At 39.0% G+C, this 20,282-nt stretch overlaps 1 protein-coding gene across 1 annotated transcript; it reads right to left on the bottom strand.

Moving 5' to 3' along the window:
* Positions 1 to 10,066: 10,066 nt before the first annotated feature.
* Positions 10,067 to 16,467, bottom strand: LOC115756925 (potassium channel AKT2/3). The gene is made up of 11 exons (XM_030696906.2): positions 16,028 to 16,467; positions 15,710 to 15,928; positions 13,247 to 13,405; positions 13,104 to 13,161; positions 12,516 to 12,833; positions 12,143 to 12,382; positions 11,724 to 12,041; positions 11,466 to 11,642; positions 11,094 to 11,169; positions 10,395 to 10,964; positions 10,067 to 10,259 (listed from the first exon to the last, which is right to left on the bottom strand). Exons 1-11 carry the CDS (start codon positions 16,264 to 16,266, stop codon positions 10,135 to 10,137), a joined length of 2,499 nt encoding a protein of 832 aa, XP_030552766.2. The 5' UTR covers positions 16,267 to 16,467; the 3' UTR covers positions 10,067 to 10,134.
* Positions 16,468 to 20,282: the final 3,815 nt, after the last annotated feature.

Raw genomic sequence — 20,282 nt, 5'->3', positions numbered from 1 at the left:
GATTTTTGACTCCATGATGATCAAACCATATCAAAGTTCAAAGAGAGATCTTGGATTCGATTCGTATCTCTTCTTTCTCGTACTTAGCTAAAACAAAACCGAAAAAGGTTAATAAGATTATTCGGATTAATGTTTTTCTCTAATATAACCCAGAAAAATAAAAAATAAAATGAGCAACAATTTTTCCTTAAACGCTATAGAAGAGGTCATTGTCTAGTCAATCCTAAACCAATTATAGGGATGTCAATTCAGTTTAAAACTGCTCAATTTTTTCCTAAGCCTTTGCACAAAGTTACAATATAGTCATTCCGGCCAATTTTCTCAAAAATCGCTGACGCAACTATATGCCACGTAGGAAATTGGCAGGAGCGGCTTCAATGGAATTTCACACGAAGATTTCAGACATAGTTGGTAAAATTAAAAAAGTTTAGGACTGAATTGACATTCATACTAAGTTAAGATTGTTTGGGCAATTTTCCCCAATAAAAGAAGTATGTTTTGTTCATTAGGCGCCCTTACTATTCTTAAGACTAAGATTACAAACGCCAGCGCAAGAGATTAAGAGTTCATCTAGGTTTTGTACTTATATAGCCAAATCGACAATTATTTGGCTAATGTCTGTTTATTAACATGCATCTTTTTTTTTTTTTTTTTTTTTTTTTTTTTTTTTTTTTTTTTTTTTTTTTTTGGGGTTTTTATTTTTTTTTTTTGTGGGGAATTTTACCTTTCTTAAAACCCTAACTTCTTCGAATGAGAGGAGTATAATCACGCTAATATTCACCTCTAAAGGAAGAACAACAAAATCATAGCCAGTTCTCGGTCAAATTAAGAAGAACTTACTTGGTTAAATTAAACTACGAATTTTTATTTTTAAAAAGGAAATTTAAATTATTCACTTAACTTATCAGCATGGTTCGATTAGATCGTTCTTCGAAGTTGCAAAGCAACACCTAACCAATAATAATAATAATAATAATATTAATATTAATAATAATAATAATATCCCAAACCAAAAATTAGATCAGTAAACTGACAAACCAAATTTCATCAGTTTGGTTCGTTCAGTTGTTTTCGAATTTTTATGAACACATTAGTCATTGCCTCCAAAGTGTTGATGTTTGTTTGTAAAAATAAATAAAATAGTGCATTTTTCTTGTCCCACATAGGAAAGATGGAAAGTGCGAAATTGTTGAAAGGCCATTACAGTCTTTCAAATGAAAAAAATGGGCAAATGAGCTACACTCCACTATACTCCATGCGGGTGCACGGTTATCAATCACACCTAGCACGTTTGCGTGGTCACAGTTTAGAATTGGCACCAATGAACATTTTTTATATTTTATATTTTCAAAATTAACATTATAAGTTAACTGCACTGGTCTTACGAAACAGTGCAACTGTTCACGTAGGAATTGCAATTATTTCTATTAATTTTTATTTTTTTATATTTTCTATTACAAAATTAAAATAATAAGTCCACTGTAATGGCCTTGCAAAATAGAGCAACTGTTCACGTAGGAATTGCAATTATTTCTATTAATTTTGAACATTTTTTTATATTTCCCTTTTCGAAATTAAAATAATAAGTTAAATGTAATGGCCTTGCGAAACAGAGCAACTATTCAAGTAGGAATTGCAGTTATTTCTATTAATTTTGATTTTGAATTTTTAATTGTGTCTAATGGTTATTATGGGCTATTACAATCTCCGAAAAGGTGTGTCCGAATTTACAGTTATTCAAACATGAATATGTGTGTCCGAATCAACATTTATTCGGACATGAAGAGGTGTGTAGGAATTAATCGATTTTGGACATGAAGAGTTGTGTTCTTATCGCTAATACATATCTTAGTCCTGTTCATTGTTTAGAGAATGAACTTCCATTTTCATTTCTTTTCAAAGAGATACAGCCTTCTTTCTAATTGTTTCTTTTTTAGAGTTCTTGGAGAAATATTAAAATTTCTATCTAATATTCTCACTTGAGACTTTATTATATCTTGGATGATTTTTTTTTCGATAACTATTAGCAACATTGTAAGGTAAATAATTCCTTAAAGAAAGTAAATTTGCGCCACAAAGTTTGATTTCATTTCTTCCTGCTGGTTTTTTCTTTTTTTGGTGGGAACTTCAAACTCGCCAACAAGTTCATCTTGTCCTTCCTATTTCATGAAATTTGTTCCAACGAAACGAAATGCGATGGCTGAAAAGTTGCTCGATTTGTTGAACTGAAGACCCTACGAGGACAGCTTTTCCAAAAAGGAAAAAGGTCTCCAAAAAGGGACAGACTGTTCATGAAGCAAAAAAGAGACTTTGTTGTAATACAACATCATTAGTGCTTAGAGTTTTCGCAGTGGAAATCGCTTGCGTCATAGGCAAGGCAATTGAATCCACAAAGAAGGGTCCTCGGAGCAGATATGAACCGTACCCGCAAAGATATCCCACTGCGTCCATTCATCTTTTTTTTTCAATATAAGTAATACGTTGTTGGGAGCCACAGCGAAATTTCGATATTGTCATTGAGTAAATCATCACGAGAGAGCTCAAGTCTTAGCTTGTAAATATATCCAGTTGTATTTACTTTATCTTAAAAATTTAAGCCAATAAATTATGGATTGACTAGAATATACTCACTTATCCATATCATACCACATCCTCAATGTGGATGTTCTTTCCGCTATCACCCAACGTGCATTAGCGAATTTCCTCCCACGTGTGATCGATATATATATTAGGCCCGCTTTTCTTTAATCCAAATATGCTTTCGTACCAATATTATCTCAACTCGAATCTCCACCTTTGCTTAGCCATATGCAGTAGGAACACAGTGGCTTGACTCCTCTTCAATCACCTCGATCCGGCCAAGCTTAGGAGGACCACACTATGTGTAACCTAAATCGGGAATCACATCAGGCATTCATTTCCTTGAGGTATTCATCGAACGCCGACCCACACATGCTGCACCTGGCCCATCCCCACAATCCTCTATGATAGCAGTTGTTGGGAGGCACAGTGGTCCCCTTCGGAGATCATTAAGAGAAAGTTCAAATCGAAATCTATTGACATATTCAATTGAATTTATATTGTTTCAAAAGTTAAAGTCAATGAGTCACGTGCAAATTCTGATATGCCGACTGCACCATTTTACACCACAGCCTAGTGAGATTTTATTTGCTTAACACGCTCGCACATGCATCTTAACAAAGATAAACAAATCAACCTAGACGATAGACAGAGGGTGACAAGAGCTGTATTGAAGGAAATACCAACCAAGAAAGGAGGAGTTGTCAAAGGGAAACGCAGAGGCCAAAGGCACGCTAATTAAAAAGGGATCAGATCCATTATGCTTAAATTTGATATAACCATTTCAGTTTTCCGCGTCCATCCGGCCTTAATTCATAGGAAAAAGATGCTCTAATTTAAATCTTGTGAAACATGTGCCTTGACTTATGTTTTTAATTCTAAACACCCGAAACTTTTACTACACATGCAAATATTAATACGCAGGTTTTTAAACACTTTTCTTTGTAACATTTTATATATGAGCAATAATTTAAATTTTTATGAGACAGTAATTCCTTTTTTTTTTTTTGGTTTTGTTTGAGTCCAAATAGACAAGCTCTCATTCTACTAAGGTTGTGTAATCGGACCGGTTCTAACTTGAAATAAGATCGGATCGCCCAAAAATCCAGTTTGATTCTGGATTCCCGTTGGAACCAGTTTGATTCCCGAGTCCGAGTGAAGAACCACCCCGGAATCGGACCCAATATGGAACCAATTTCATAAAGCTTAAAAATCTTGGTTTTCTCTCTGCATTTTTATTTTTTTCTTCGCTCTCTCCAACGTCACTTAGATACTTCACGACTCTTTCTCGTTTGTGACTCACCCTCCGCCTCCTTGCCTTGCGGCTCGCCCTAGTTCGTTTGACCCTCGAACCCTTGCTCGTTCTTGACTCCTCCTCATTCATTTTTTTACTTGGAACTGTTTTGTTGATCATATTATTCTATAGTATAAAATGAAACAAAAATAAGTATGAAAAAAAAATAGGTTATTGAGTAGACTCTGAAACCGGGTTAAAAAAAAAAACAGGATAGTTTCCACGGCTAACAAGATAGATTCCATTCCATGTTCCAAAAACCCAAAAATCGATTCTATCCGCAATCTATTTACCCGGAAACCAATCACACTTATTCTACAATGCAAAATTGGGTCTTTTATTTGTTTTTTCTTCTTTTTCAACATACTCCATTTGATAGCAAAAGAAGGAAAGAGTGTGCCAACCGACCGTGGGAGAACCCCACTAAGTCACACCAATCAGATCAAGCTGTCAAGTGTTGAGTGTGAAATTCGAGTGAGAGAATAGGAAATTCCATTTGCATATTCTCATGGGACATTGCGCAATGATTTCATAGTATCCAATCCCACACGCTATGCATTACCCTTGGTGGTGAATCCTACAGTGGTAATGGGACTTTGCGCAGTGTCTCGTCCTTTGGGACCATCAATCAACTCACTCACATGATGTGGACTTAAATATGAATGTATACTGTTCATTCTTTGTCATTTCGTAACGATATTTATAAATTTGATATGACGCTTATTTTAATATTATAATTTTTCAAAAGATTACTTAAATATTGTTATTTTAAAAAATTTTCAAAAAAGGATTATATATGCCCTTATTTTTTTAAATAAGGATTTAAAATGGATTTTGTTTTAAATAAGAGCATGAAATGCCCTCATCTTGTCAAAAAAAGGCTTAAAGTGTACATTCTTTTAAAGAAGGGCATGAAGTGATCGCATTAATCTAAAAAAAGGACATGAATCACCATTTATTATTTTATTTTTTCCATTTTCTATTTATAGGAGATTTTTAAAAAAAGTAAAAACAAAAAAACAAAGAAACACAAGAGGGAGGGTGGGGCGGCAGCTATGGCCGTTGGGATCGTTGGCTCCTCGGCGATGGCCGATGACCCCACCAACCAGAGGAGAGGGGCGGCAGCCCCTCGCCTCAGCCGGGAGAGGGTCCGCAGCCCCTTGCCTATGGTCGGTGGGGTCGTCGGCCATCGCCGAGGAGCCGACGACCCCAACGGCCATAGCAGCCCCCCCACCTTGCCAAATTTGGGCCAGGATCGGTGACCCTAGCCCGGGTCCAACTCGGTGTGGATTGGAGACCCTTTCCTAGATCTAGGCCGGGGTCGACAACCCTCGTCTAGGTCCGGTTGAGGGCCGCGGCCATCCGCTGGGATCGGATCGGGGTGGGTTGGAAACCTCCTACCCACCTCGGGCTAGATTTGGGCGAAGGCTATTGAACCTGGCTTAGATCTAGGAGAGGGTCGCGATCCTCTCCAAGCCGAGGCAAGGGTCGTGACCAGCTCCTCACCTTTGATCGGCGGAGTCGCCGGCCATCGTCCCTACCCCATTGGGTGCGAGGCGGTGACCATAGGCAAGAGATCAACCCTCTTGCCTAATTTTTCCTTTTTTTTTTTTTCAATTTTTTTTTTTTTTGTCACTTAATTTTACGAAAAATTGATTAAATTTACATTTTTACCAAAATGGATTTGATTAGCTTAAGAGGTCGGGCCCTTATTTGAAACAATCACAACAACTTGAGGCCTTTCTTTGACACAATGATGGCGTTTCATGCCCTTATTTAAGAATATGGAGGCACTTGGAGCCCTTTTTTGAATTTTTTCCTATTAATTTTTAAAACTATTCACTTAAGTTCACTAACCTGGAAATTCAAGGTAGCATTAATTTAGTATAAAACCATTCGACATGGCTTGCTGGAAGAATGATGACATTAATAACGAAAATTATTTTCGTTGGAAGGCAAAAATATTAAGACATATGTTGTTGCCAATAATGAAATAATTTTCAATTAACTAATTATTTCAAACCATATGATCAATCATTTTAAAAAATATTTTTCAAACTATTCAATTTCCGCCACAAAACTAGAAAATTTGAGCATTTGTTTAGCTAAAAACTTCAAGGAAAAATCATTCTTAAGAAAAATAGTTCGTTTTCATTTGTTTGATGATTAAGATAAAGTGATTTTTTATTGCCACAAGGAGAAGTTATTTTCCCCCAACCAAAACTAGTTTTAATTCATGAAAAACGTATTCCGTATATCAATTAGTTTTCCGTCATCCAAAAATCAAAATAGATAATTATACAAGTCGAACTTTAAGTGACTATGAACTTTAGCAATTACAATTCTCCAAAATTTTTATTTTTTTAAAACGATCTCCGAACTTTTAATAAATATTCAATCTAGTCCCTAAATTATATAAAAATGTTTAGTGTTGTCCCTAAATGTGAATTAATGGAAAGATATCATTGGACATTTTTATATAGTTTAGGAACTAGAATTGAACATCCACCCAAAGTTTAAGAGTCTACATTGAACAAATTAAAAGTTTAGGGTCGATATTATACATTAGGCTAAAATTTAGAGATTATATTGAATCAATTAAAAATTCATGGACAATATTGTACATGTTGTCAAAGTTTAAAGTCCATTTGTATCATTTTCTTAATATCGAAAAGTCAGAAAATAATTTCTCGAAAACAACTTTCCTTTAAATAAATAAACGCTAAATTAGGTTTCAATTGAAACCCCTGGCTTCCATCATTATCCCCCATCAACTCAACGCCAACTGACCAACTCCGACATAGATAAAATTCAACATCCCTTGCGACCTCCCACGCCAGATCTACACCACCACTTCCTTAGCTTGAGCATCAAAATTCATCGCTTTGCCTTCAACTTTGCCTACCTATCAACATTTTTGGGCCATTGATCAATCGCTTCAACCGGAAATGAAGATCATGGCATTGTATGAGCTTTACTAGCATAATATTTTTTTTATGGCTATAAGAATAATATTATATTATGAGCTATAAATTTTTAAAAGAACAAATCCCGTAATAATTTTTAACTATTTTTTGCAGCCCAAAATAGACGGTTAGCATTACTGTCGTTCAAAAACTATTATATAATAAATTCTCTTTCATCTTCGAATGTCGGACCATAGATTGAGAGAGGATGGGACATAGTGAGAGTGAGAGAGACTGAATACAACCACCACTTACCCTCCATCAATTCTTCTTCTGATGCGTTGTCCTTTTTGGTTTGTTTAGTACGCCGTTCTGTCCTGTTTTGCATTCACGTTGTCATGTCGGACTTGAAAATTTTTTGAAAAAAATTCATGCACGGTAGCTTTATTATTATCATGTTAATGTCACGAAAGAAATATGTCGCCAGCTGCCTGGAACAGGGGGAATGCCCATCTCTCAACAGAAGGTCAAATGGAATCAATAGTTCTTTAGGATGCATCCAATTCTGCCCCTGTAAAGAGTTTCTTCATGGAGTCAAGTGCAGACCTGACCCCATGGGTCCATAAACACCCTTGATTCCACTGCTCATCGCCAGTATTATTAGGTAAAAGGAGAAATCTAAATGAAGTGCTCGTAGCAGATTGAGCAAGTCCAAGGAGTCAATGCATGAATCTCATGATGGTCTAATACTTTGAGCTCGCCGTGGCTCATACAAAAAGGCCATTCTTGAGTTCGGTGCCAAACAAATATGAGAAGGGATAGCTTGTTGGGGTGGCGGTGGTATGGTTGTTGTGTGTGTGTTTGGGGGGGGGGGCGGCGAGGGGAGATCAATTTGATTTTTTGCTCATCTTGAAAAGTTGGTAAGGCTAACAAAGACCTTTTCCAAGTCAGAAATTGGGAACTACAATCACAAGGTTGAGAGAATCATGGGATTCGAGCTCTCAGGTCTGTGGTCTAGCGGTCCAAAAGAGAAGTGGTATCTAAAGGCAAGTAGATGCATTCCGTGTAGTGTGTTCATTCCAAAATTTTTGGTGTGAAATGAGTTTATTCTAGGATAGGAGGTCTTGTCGGTATGGAACCCACCTTTCCGGAGCGAAGGATCTTCATCCTATAGCCGATTTTTTTTTTTTGTTTAGAGTCAAGTGATCAAGCTTACGATTATGTCGTTAGTGAGAAGCAAGTAAACTCTATAGCCCTAAACTAAAGGAGTAGGTCAAGTTTGTTCGGCTTGAGGGATAAATTACATGGCTGATCTGCTAGTCCATCAAATATGGTAGTTTATCCTTAAGAGCAAGAGGTTCTTGGTGTGAAACTTAAATTAGGCAAAATCAAGGTTGCCAACTTGGCATTCCTCCCATCTAGGGTTCGCTTGTTCAATAACCTCTAATGGCATTCGCACAATAGTTTTCCCATCTAGAATTTCTGGTTCCAAATACTACTGTTAAAATTTTGTTGCCTTAGTGCCATCTTTCAAGAGGTTAGCCCAATAAAATGGCCACTCACAAGAACGTCTCGAGCTCAATGCCTCTACGGAGCTCGAGCTCCCAATTTGGTTCAACTCTTCGTCCAGAGAATAATTGCCCAAAAAGTCATGAACCCGTTGTACGGTAATTAATTTAGTCATAAATTTTTTAATTATGTCAATTTAGTCCCAAACTTTTCAAATGTGGAGGTTTAGTCCTAAATCTTCTTAAGATTGGTTGGAAGGACTACAATAAGAAACCATCAAAACATTTAAGACTAAATTAACATGATTAAAAGGTTTATAATTGAATTAGCCGTCGTGTGATAAGTCTAAGACTCTCTAGACAATTTTCTCCTTCGACAAGGGTTCAAATGGATGAGATTAGGGTGGTGCCAGAAGCTCGGCCACTCGGTCAATGCCAGCAACACCGGACATTCCTTTTGGGTCATTCCACGCACGTCGTCCTATTCCACGTTTCTATGGATTTTGAGAGACTTATACGTATGCGAGCCATTTTGAGAGTCGATTTATTTGATAATAATCATTTTTTTTTTCGAAAATTTGTTCTCGGACTTTTCAGGATCTAGACCACGGAAAACTAATTAAAATTATGTCTCCCCGATCTCGAACTGCCCATCCAAGTGATGAAAATAGGTCCTTTTATACCTATTTCCTATCTTTCATGTTTTTTTTTTCCCTATAATTCTCATATATTTTTTATCATTAAAAATGTTTAATATCATCTCCCCAATATACTTCCTTTAACGCTCATGTTATTCTACATTCCCAAAAACCCGGCATCATGTATAATATTTTACGATTTTGACATTATAATTTCTTTCTTAATTTCTTTGTAGTTTTTTGTGTGTGTGTGTGTGTGTTTTGTGAATTCCAATTTGATAGTCATTACCTATCATTTTAGCGATACAAGCTACCTTTATGGATTCACTTATAGCCAAGTACCATAAAAAGAAAATTTTTTTCGACTGATTTTCAGCGAAAGCAAACACGGAAAATGGTTTTCTTTCTCCGAATTGAATTTCCCGGAAATATTATCTCGTGATAAGAATTTTTCTCTGCAACAAACACACCCTTAATTATCAAGCATACTGTGAATTTGATATAAGAAACTTTTTTTTTTTTTATAGATGAACCGTTCTGAAAAATTTTTATTCTTATTTGATGATAGTAGGCCTTTGCCAACTCTTCTGATTTTTCACAACATGTCTCTTCTAGTGAGAAAAAAAAGAGCATATATGCATAAAAATGGCAAAAGAACACATCAAGTGCCAATATTTATGTACGGCGCTTACTTTGGAGTCAATATATTTTTTTTTTATCACTTAAGTGCCAATTTTTTTTAACCGATTATTTAGGTGCCAACTCCGGTGAGGTAGCCGGAATTTCTTACCGTTGACACTAAAGTGATCGTTTTTTTTTCCGATTTAACACTAAAGTGATCTTTTTTGGATCACTTAAGTGCTAATTTTTTTAAAAAATTATTATTTAACTGCCAATTCCGGTGAACTCGCTGGAATTACTCGACGTTGGCAATAAATTGATAGTTTTTTCTCCAATTTGGTACTTAAGTGATTTCAAAAAAATATTAACACCAAAGTGAGTGCCGTACGTAAATATTTACACTTGAGCTGTCCTTATGCCGTATAAAAATACACCCATTCTTGGAAGTTCAAGAATCAGATCCTCCCTCGCCACAGTATGATGAACCGGAAGAAAAACCTCTTCTGGGGAGAGGATTGAGGGAACTTGCTTGGTGATACTTGAACATGCTAGTAATCACAAAGAGCAAATCGAAGCATGTAACGACGCTAATAATTCGGATCTTCAACCACGAAAAGCTTGTCGTTGTCTCGAATCACTTCGATGCAGTCGATCTCTGTGCCTTCTTCATCCACTATAATGGCGTTCGTCGCATCGAAACCGAACTTCTTGCCTGCGAAGACTAACGAGTTCTTGATGATACTCTTTGCAGATTAATGGAGACTCTTGACTTTTTTCTCATCATTCCTGATTTACAATTCACCAGCAGACTTAGACATTTTCTTGAAAGGAAAGAATGATAATGCACCTGCAACGCTCTTGAGATCCTCAATGGAACCCGGCAATCTTATGAGCCTCCCCGCCTCGGCGCAACGGTTCTCTCTTCTTGCCGCTGGATGGCCTCTGTAAATGCTCACCCGCTCACAAATTGCCACGTCCGAGATCTCCCGAGTTGGTTCTTGCTCTACTACGCGCGTTCTCGTTGGCATTTCCGGCAATGCAGCACCGTCGGGCACAGCAATACGGTGCCCCGTCTCTCTCCTTCTCAGCATTTGGTCCAGTGCTTCCGGAGGAAAATCCGGCATGTTCGAGTCAGCAACATTCGCGCCGTTCATCACGAGTAGATTCACCATGTCCTTATGGTCCTCAGCCATTGCGATCTGGAGAGCGGTGAAGCCTTGGTGATTCTTGGAGTCGGTGCTCAATCCGTGGTTCAAGAGCTCCTTCATCACCTCCAGGTCATTCCTTTTTGCTGCAGTGCAGAGGAGGTCGCCGGCTGTGCAAGGGTCAGACGAGGCAGCACTGTTGTACAGGACTCGGAAGATCGAGTGTTGCTTCGACGATACCGCATGCCACAGTGCATTGTTGCCGTTCCGGTCTGTCATGCAGGACATCATGCGATCTTTTCGTGAATTGCGTATGCCATAAAATTTTCAGGACATTCCAGGATTTAAGGAGCACATATATCTACGACAGTCGGCGGGTTTGCGAGGTGCTAATCCGATACCTCGTAAATGTATGTTGCATCCATTTTTTAGCAGTAGCCAGACACAGTCCTCATGGCCCTGTGATGCTGCAATGTGCTGATGCAGAGTCATAACAGCAAGAAACAACTTTCAGTACATTCACATTTCCTAAAGAATCAAATGAGCATTGAACTAGTAAATTGACATGTTTGAGCACTCCAAATAAAATTTCAAGTCACCCTATGCAATGTCTTACATAGAATATAAAGTTTACTTCCATTTACAGACAACCGAAACCGATGTTGTCTATGCCTAAGCGGCATTGTTGTTCAGAAATCAGCTGTGATGTGATCATTATTCAATCCGTAACCGAAGCGTATGTTCTACAAACAAGAAAAAGAAAGAAGACGTACCAACGAGGTCTTCCCTTCTAAATTCCCGACGTCAGGGTCCAACTTTGCCTTGAGAAGCTTCTCAAGGATAGCAGCATTACCAGTACTCGCAACGGTCAACAAGTGGAGGCCGTCGTGCTCGTGTCCTGCTTTAGTGAGGAAGTCTTCTATGTATAGATCCTCAAGCTTCTTGTGATGCTGCATTGCACAATTTCATTACATAAGCCTCGGATGATTGAACAAATGAATCGCGGACTGTGCATTATGCTAGCGGCGAACCTGCAGAAAATTCTTGATCATGGTTATGTTGTCTTCGTGTTGGCTGTGCATTGCTTCTAAGAGATCATTCCTTTTCAGCCTCAGCAGCTGGGAAAGGGACTTGGTCCGGTAAGTATAGTCCTGAGGTCGGCAGCAGAGCGCACCGACTTCTCCAAATATGTCCCCAGACTGCAAAGCCCCGACGACCTGTTCTTTCTCCGTTTCACAGTCGATTATTTCGACCTCACCAGATACGATGATGTAAACATCTTCAGGCGCTTCGTTCTGCATAACGACGTCCTCTCTTGGCGGCAGATATTCAGCCGTCATCTTGGCCACCTACCCCGATGACATTAGATTTTCAAGGCAACTGGTATGCAGTAAAAGAAACGTACAGAAAGATTACGCCAATTTCGCATCCTGTGTAGCGCACAACATACCAGGAGCAAGAGCGTTTCGCGAGAAACGCCCATGAACAGATAGACTGTCTGCACCGTCGGCAAAAACAGATGCTGGCAAATGCTCTTGCAGATCGATTTCGGCAACTGCTCTATCAATTGATGCTGGTTCAAGCTCTCTGCCTTGAACCTCAGGCACATGTAAGCCAATATTTGCTCCCTCAGCCTTGGCGGCAACCGATTGCGGCACACAAAATTGTTCGCTGCCTCGATGCTGTTTCGCTGCATCACATGCCAAAACCAAATCATGCAAACATCAATTTCCTTGGCATGCCAATACTGATCCTTAAACTTGCTTAAATCTGCAATCATTTTAACCAAACAGGATTAATGTAGACAAAGTGGTCGTTTTTACGAATTCCATGGTGCGACGGGTTCCTTCAACGACGAGGTTGGTCATGTTGCCGATCAAGTAAGCAGTCAGGCCAAGGTTGAAGAGCATGTAAAAGATGATGAAGATCATCTCGACAGTGTTGACAGCATGGAGGTCGCCGTAGCCAACTGTGGTCATGGTGGTGACGGACCAGTACAGGGCCGAGATGTAGCGGATCCAGAGGCTGGTCTCCCGGAAGTTCGGATTCACGGTGCCGATCCATGTCTTGCCTTGGTGCGGGTATCTATCGGCCAGCAAGTAGCAGAGGCAGCCGGCACAGTGCACTAGAAACAGCGTCACCTAAGACCCCACGCGCAAAACCAAAACATTCAGTATCGATCTAACTCATGCAACTAGATCAATATTCAAGGCAACTGAAAGCTGCTAACCCGAAAATCGATCAAACACGAAGTTGTTGAATCGAAACTATCGGCTTTTAAAGAACATCGATCAAATTGCAAGTATTTGCAAAACTTTAGGGACCGCAGATGCCGTTTTACCAGTATATAACTCTCGCACCACATGGCCTATAAATGAGTTCAATGTGACCTTGTTATATATCCGACGTACCAAAAGAAGCCGAGCACAACGGACCCAGAAATAGTTGAACCTGATGTCCTTCTCAAGCCTTCAGAAAACACACAGAAGCAAGAATTACAATGAATTCTTTGAAGAGAGCTTTCTGTGGTAAATGAGGTTGAATGAGCCAGAACCTGGTGAAGAGCTGCTTGACGCGGCGGAGACGCCAGAACCGGAGGATGCCGAGGAAGGAGTAAGATAGAGCCACCTTTGGCTTGCCGGTGAGCAAGTAGCCCAATGCCTCGAACGGCAGCGTTGAGGCCACATCCATCAAGAACCATGTTGACAGATACCTATGCACAAGTCATTGCTCAACCAAAATCAGATTCACCAAACCATACCTTCTGTCGATTTGAGCAATTTGGTGTTGATATTCATTCATTGAGCTTAATCAAAACAGAATATCTAGCTTGACTATGTCGAATGGATTACATTATCCTAAAAAATAATATGATCGATAGTATCTTAATTTCTCGCACCATCGTTGTAATTTATTGTTGCCTTCGTTTTTTTTTTTTTTTTTTGGTCGGAAAGAAATTTTTTATTTCACTTGAAAGAAAACTACGTAACTTCAAGATAAAGATGCAAATCAAATAAAACAAGTAAATTTGAAAGATAAATCAATTTTGTAGAGACTCGATCATTCCACAAAAACAGATATGTCATAACATCAAAGCACAACCAAAATCAAATCACCACACCATATCTTCTGTCGATTTGGGCAATTTGGTGTCGACATTCCTTCATCGAACTTTATTTTCGAATCAAATTTTTCTCATCGCCGGATATTTAGCTTGATTGTGTCGAATGGATTACATTACCATAAGATCAATCCTATCTTAATTTCATACACTGCAGTTATAATTGATTGTTGTCTATTCAATAGATAGTAAAGTTATGTTGAATCAATATGTGGATTTTCAGCTCAGTACGCAGTGATTAACAATTTGATGTCTAAGGTTTTGGATTAAGACTGAGAGTGTCCTTTCGAGGCTGCAGTGGAGCTGAAGCCCCGCAACTAAGTGGGCCCGACCTGTCCTGCCGTACACCTGATCAGATTTTGCATTATTCTAACCTTAAGGTTATAACCGGCATTTAAGGTTGCTTTATGATTTGGACACTAGGGAGAGTAATTAGGTCGGTTCAACCAGGGAATCTAATCAAATTGGCCTTATCCGAATGATTTCGGGCTGGTTCCCACAAGAATTCGATAGGTTTTCAAAAAAAATTGAGAAACTGGTCTTGGCCGGTTCGATTCCCGATTTTATATCGTGACAAGACATGTTCTCAAGAAGAATGTATCAATGCCTTAACTACTATACCATAAATTGTTCATATAGCGCGTTTTTCTAGAATGATAGTTATATTACTCAACGTTAGGCTGATTCTCGGGCTGACCCTAGAATCCTTCGATTCGATTTTCAATTGGAACCGGGAGCCAACTCTAATAGGATAAGTTTCTGGTTCTTGATCCATATACACACCCCAGAATCAACCCTTCTAATTTGAAACTATCATCGAACCAATCACCCCTGTCTTTTCTATTTCCTTTCGATTCCATATTATAGATTTGTGCGCCCGGCATGTTTCAAACAATCTCTTCCTAAGCATAGTGCTTTTTATAGTGTAACCAAACGATTTGAACTATAAAGTTCAATTATTTGAAGAAAAATGTGGTGAGGGTAGGACCAACTAGGACTATCCTTGAGTTTTAAATCCTTGACCATATAGAAAATTTCTATAGATTAATACCTAACTATGGCACTCAAAATTATATCAATCATTGGAGTTTCTAGATTCGTCCGTGTGTCCAACATGCGTATAATATCCAAGGGTGACAGGTAAATCATTCAAGCACCCTGATCTTTTCCCCTTCAAGCAAGTGATATAATTTATTTCATAATGCAACAATGAGAGCCCATAGATACTTTAATTATGGAAAAGCCCACCTAAATAGGTAAGCTCATTGCTTATTAAGTAATTGAAATAAGTATATTAGAAGTCATTAAATTTGTCACGAAAGTACAATGAAGTTCTAAAATTTTCAAAAATTGCAATCAGCTCATAAAAACTTGTCACGAAAGTGTAATTAAGTCCTAAAACTTTCAAAGAGTGAAATTAATAACTAAAATGTATCAAGTTTGTGCAATCAAGTACTTTTATTAACTCCATCCAACTTGATAAACGAAAAATGTTCATAAGTTTGAGGACTTGATTGCGTTTTTTTAAAGTTTTATTGCTCAATTATCCTTTCGTGACAAGTTTTAGGACTTAATTGAATATATGATTAACTCAACAGAACTGGTTTCGCCCCAGAACTAGGAATCAAAATAGTCCTAATCTCTTAGGCCAGTTTCTAATTTTCTAAAACTAGTTAGGAGATCGATTCTAGGGGACAGGCTTGAGCTGAACTGACCAGGTTGATTTCCGAGTTGAATCCCACCCAATTCACGCCCTAAAACATAACAACTGTTTGAACTCAATCGTATGGAGAATCAAACGTCGGTTCCTCGATCACTAAGCTAATCCTGGCGGTTTTAAGAAAGCTAATAATGATTAAACTTAATGTATTGATGAAGATCTTTGTGGTAGGGTACCTGGTGGCGATCCTTCTGGAGTCGCAGACGAGGAGCTGAGTCCGAGGGTCGATGTAGGCGACAAAGAATGTCAAGACGATATCGACCGCGAAGAAGGCATCCACCACGTTGTCCGCGACGTACAGCTCTCTCTTCGGGGACGAGCTAAGGAATGCGACCTCGAAAGGAACCACCCACACCGAGTACGCCACCAACACCACCATGAACGTCTCCCAACACCTGCATCGCATATACTTCAAAGACTACACACATCTGATTGAAATGTACGTTTCTCAGTAGACCCCCATGTCCAGTCCTGGAGATGCAATTTTTGAGTACCTGTATCTCGAGTCCATTGGAGAGACGACCCATCCTCGGGACTCAATCTGGTTCTGATTATATGTCGAAGAACCGAGTGGCGGGAGGATGAGCTTGGAGAGGTTCTTCAAGCTGAGGGATTTAGTTGAACTTGAGTCATCTCCAACTTCATGGTGCTGATGTCTGCTTCTGTGCTGCTTCTTGCTCTGGTGGCAATCCTTCTTCACTTGAACGTTGCATGAAGAAAACTTCAGCTCCATGTACAAGTTTGCAAGAGGAGGAGGAGGAAGAAGAAGAAGAAGAAGAAGAGATTGTTTAGCTTAACATTTTAGATGTAAGAAAAGGGGGAAGGTGGGTGTGGATTTGCAATGATTTCCAAGAGGGAATATGAGAGGAGGTGTTGGGAGGAGGATAAAGAATGAAAGAGGAGCAAGCTTTTGCAAATATGATTTGATGATTCTATGGTGTGTGGAAGAGAGAGAAGGTGGTGGTGGTGGTGGTGGTCCTCTCTTTCAAAACTTTTTATAGAGACCCTGCAAAAAAAAAAAAAATGGGGAGTTGCAGGAAGGTGCAAGCAATGTGGATGTGGAAGCACCTGCAAAGTCTGAATGACCTGATGTGGTCTGTTGACAAGATTTGCTATTGGAATTTGGCCTTGCGATCAGCAATGTTTTGGCATCGTGTGCAACTCAGGACCATAGCACATCTCTCTCTCTCTCTCTCTCTCTCTCTCTCTCTCTCTCTCTCTCTCTCTCGCTCTGAGGGACACTTGAGGGAATCCTACACAACATTACAATAATGTTACATCAAAGAGGGCAACATGGTTGTCCCGCTCTTTTGTATGGAGGAGAAAGAACATTTATCAAAATGGAACTTTTAGTACCTCAGTGTTTGCCGAACTAGCTGGCATTTTACTGTTAGGACTTAGGAGGAATGGAGGGGATTATCCTGTTTGGGATTTGAGTTTAATTATAAAAAAAAAAAAAGTGAACCCCATGGCCAAATTTCTGGAGACCTCAAAAAAGATGAGGTTTGTGATGATGTGTTGAACTTTTTTTGGTGTTTATGAGAAAGTGACTTGAACAAGGTGGCATATCTTGAGAGAAAGAAACTTTGTGAGAACTGGCGTCAAAATGATATTTATAAGTTCACGTACTCTTCATTTTGTCACATATTTGGCCATGTATAATTGCAGGGTAACTCCTAAAACTTGCCCACTTCGAGCAATTGAGTCTTAAAACATCCATTTCGTACACTTTTAGTCCCGAAGTCTGTAACTTTTGGTCCGAATGACTCAAGGTGCATCGAAATTGCAAGTTTTACAACTTAAATAAACGAAGTAAAATATTTGGACTTAGCTGCTCGGAGTTAACAAGTTTTAGGACTTGTCTTGTGATTATCCCTATTTGGCATTCATGATGTCTGCTGAGTTACTAATGTAAGAAAGACACGAAGTCATAATTAAAATTTGGGAAAGGTACAAAAAATGTCCTCAAAATATTTTATCCGTACCAATTCAATCATCAACCTTTCAATTTGACCGATTTTGTCCTAAACCTTTTTATGTTTTGTTAATTGAGTCCATCCGACCAATTTAGACTAGAAATTGCTAACATTGACGTATGTCATCTTACATGGCACGACCGATGCTGACATGAATAATTTTTTCCTTCTCTTTTCCTTATTTTTTTTTCCATTATGGCTGGCGAGGGTTATTGGAGCAAATCGGCCACTAAGCGAGACGTAGGTGGCAACGGGCAAGGCCAACCTCACCATGGCTACTTTCATCCATGGCCGGTGAGGTTGGCCTTGCCCGTGGCCGCCGACCCCTCTCCTCGTCTAGTGCTAGTCGGCCGCGGGCAAGGCCGCCTTCGCATGTCGCCAACTAGGTCATGGCAAAGCTAGCCTCGCCCTTGGCCGCCTATACCTCGCCCAGTGGTCAACGAACTCCGACAACCCTTGCCCAATGGCCAGCGAACTCTAGCGACCCTCGCCACCCATAGTGGAAAACATAAAAAAAAAAAAAAAATAATAAAAAATAAAAAATTATATAAAAATGATTATGTCAATGCCAGCCATGCCACATAGGAGATTGACGTCTACATCAGTAATTCTAAGTCTAAATTGGTTAGATAGACTCAATTGAAAAAATATGAAAAAGTATAAGATTAAATTGGTCTAATTGAGAGGTTTATGATTGAATTGGTATCAATGTAATATGTTTGGGACTTTTTTGGTACTTTTCCCAATCAAAATTCAAGTATGAAACTCAACATACAGATCAAATCGGGATAAGAAGAAATAATATAAGGAGTGAAGAAACTATATAGAATTTGCAAATCCTAAAGTAAACTATCTAAAATTGTATATATGCAAAATCTGAATTAGCGAGAAAAATCGAAAATTTGAGCTACCTGAATTATATGCTGAGGAACTCTTCAAAGAATGACCCAAGTTTTTTGGTTTCTCTTAGAGCCAAACCAAGCATTTCTTTTGACTTTGCGTATGAGCAAACTTATCTTGATGGTCTTGTTCCGACCAGACATAGCATACCTCCAAGGACAGATCCAGACAGTTAGGAGGCCCCCCCAAACTTTCTGGGAATTATCTTTATGTTCCGCAATTTTTCGCAAGTTACATTTTGCACCTCGCCACACACATCTAATCTAGTTGAACTTGTAATTCGAAATGAAATCGGGTCCTTCGTGAGAAAATTAGTATGTGATATTAAGATAGATCCACAATGAAAAAGGAAGGAGGTCTTATTTCATGAGTCATGCATTTCGCAATAGTTTGGACACCAAACAACAACTGTGGCCTTTCACAGAAACATTTGAGCAAAAAAGGTTATTGTTACATGTGTGTTCTTGTACTCTTTCCCACCGACACAAATGATCGCCCATTTGAAGTGTGAATTCATGTAATAGCTAATTGTCAAGTAGAGATTGATACGATAAATTTACTTAAGAAGATGCAAAAAAAACTTCTTGTTTCCCTACATTTGGCGTGCTCGTGAGAAGATAGTTTTCTTTGTAACTCTAGGTTGGCGCGGTTGGTTGGGGGTATTGGAGAACTTATGACCTACATATTGGAGGTCACCATCTTATAAAGTGCGTCCAAACCGTTTCCGAGTTAGGGTCATCTGTATAAGCCAAATGTCTGGACTTAATCATTTCATGGATGTTAGAGTATTTAAATATTGAAACATGCTTTCATCTTAAAACATTAACTTTTAAAACAGTTGGCAATGTCCCGTGAAATTTTATAATGGGATATGACGGAGGTATGATGGGTCTCCAAGTCAAGTCTGTGTTCAAACTCGGGATCTCTTGCTCTGATATCATATGAGATTTAGTGGGACCACTACCAACTGTTCTAAAAGGTTAAGCTGTTACATGAAGTTGTGGTTTAATACTTAAATAATCTATTATGCTACACAATCAATTCACGGCAAGACAGGCTATCCGCAATGGTGGGGAGAGACGAAATAACGAGCTCGACACGAGATTTCGAATTATGAAGTATTTTTCCAAAAGTGAATCTCACTGAAGGATGAAGGAAGTGTCAAGTTCCAACAGTTTCTCACGAACGGAGCCTAACTTGTCCATGTCATATGGGCCATGCTTTCTGGCTTCGGACAAGTTTGGACGTGTTCGGTCTTCTCTAAATAGCAACATGATTTCAGGAACACGTTCTAATCATCGAATTTTAAAACGTTTCGTCATTCGTTTTGGGGGCCTTTTCAAACACGTTTCAACAAGGTTATATGGCGGCCTGATTACACCAGATTTCTTTATTTTGTGGCGAGAATTTTGATGCTTGAAAAACGTTTCTCTCCTAGGAAAAGATCTCCGGAAAAATACTTTTGGTTTTTTGCTTTTCGCTGTCCGTCGACATCTAGAAAAATCTGGTCAACGGAAATTGTTTTCTTGAATCTTGAAATTTTATATCCAAATTTGGCTTTTACAAAGCGGAAATCCTAATTTGGATTCACCTCGACTTCGACTGCCGACATAGGCCACGTCGTATACATGAAGGCAGAGCATGGCCGGCCGATGACTCGGGTCTCCGGTCCTGGACTTGGGACCATTTCGTAGACCCGGGTAGGGTGCGTTTGGAAGAAAATAGACTTTATGAATTTGGATTTAGACAAAGGACTATAATTCAAAGCATAGCACCTCTCTCTCTCTCTCTCTCTCTCTCTCTCTCTCTCCTACACAACATTACAACAATGTTACATCAAAGAGGGCACCATGGTTGCACTGCTCTTTCGTAT

Source organism: Rhodamnia argentea, chromosome 5 (genome assembly GCF_020921035.1).
Source record: "Rhodamnia argentea isolate NSW1041297 chromosome 5, ASM2092103v1, whole genome shotgun sequence".
Lineage (NCBI taxonomy): Eukaryota > Viridiplantae > Streptophyta > Magnoliopsida > Myrtales > Myrtaceae > Rhodamnia > Rhodamnia argentea.
The sequence above is the reverse complement of the archived record's forward strand: the minus strand, read 5'-3'. Positions and strand labels throughout refer to the sequence as shown.

What these genes read in the sequence shown, in the direction of transcription:
- LOC115756925 (XM_030696906.2), bottom strand. Translation starts at nt 16,266, where the DNA reads ATGGAGCTGAAGTTTTCTTCATGCAACGTTCAAGTGAAGAAGGATTGC. An exon ending in TGATCAAGAATTTTCTGCAG is followed by an intron (nt 11,643 to 11,723) that starts GTTCGCCGCTAG and finishes TGTGCAATGCAG; the next exon opens with CATCACAAGAAGCTTGAGGA. An exon ending in ATGCAACATACATTTACGAG is followed by an intron (nt 10,965 to 11,093) that starts GTATCGGATTAG and finishes CCTGCATGACAG; the next exon opens with ACCGGAACGGCAACAATGCA.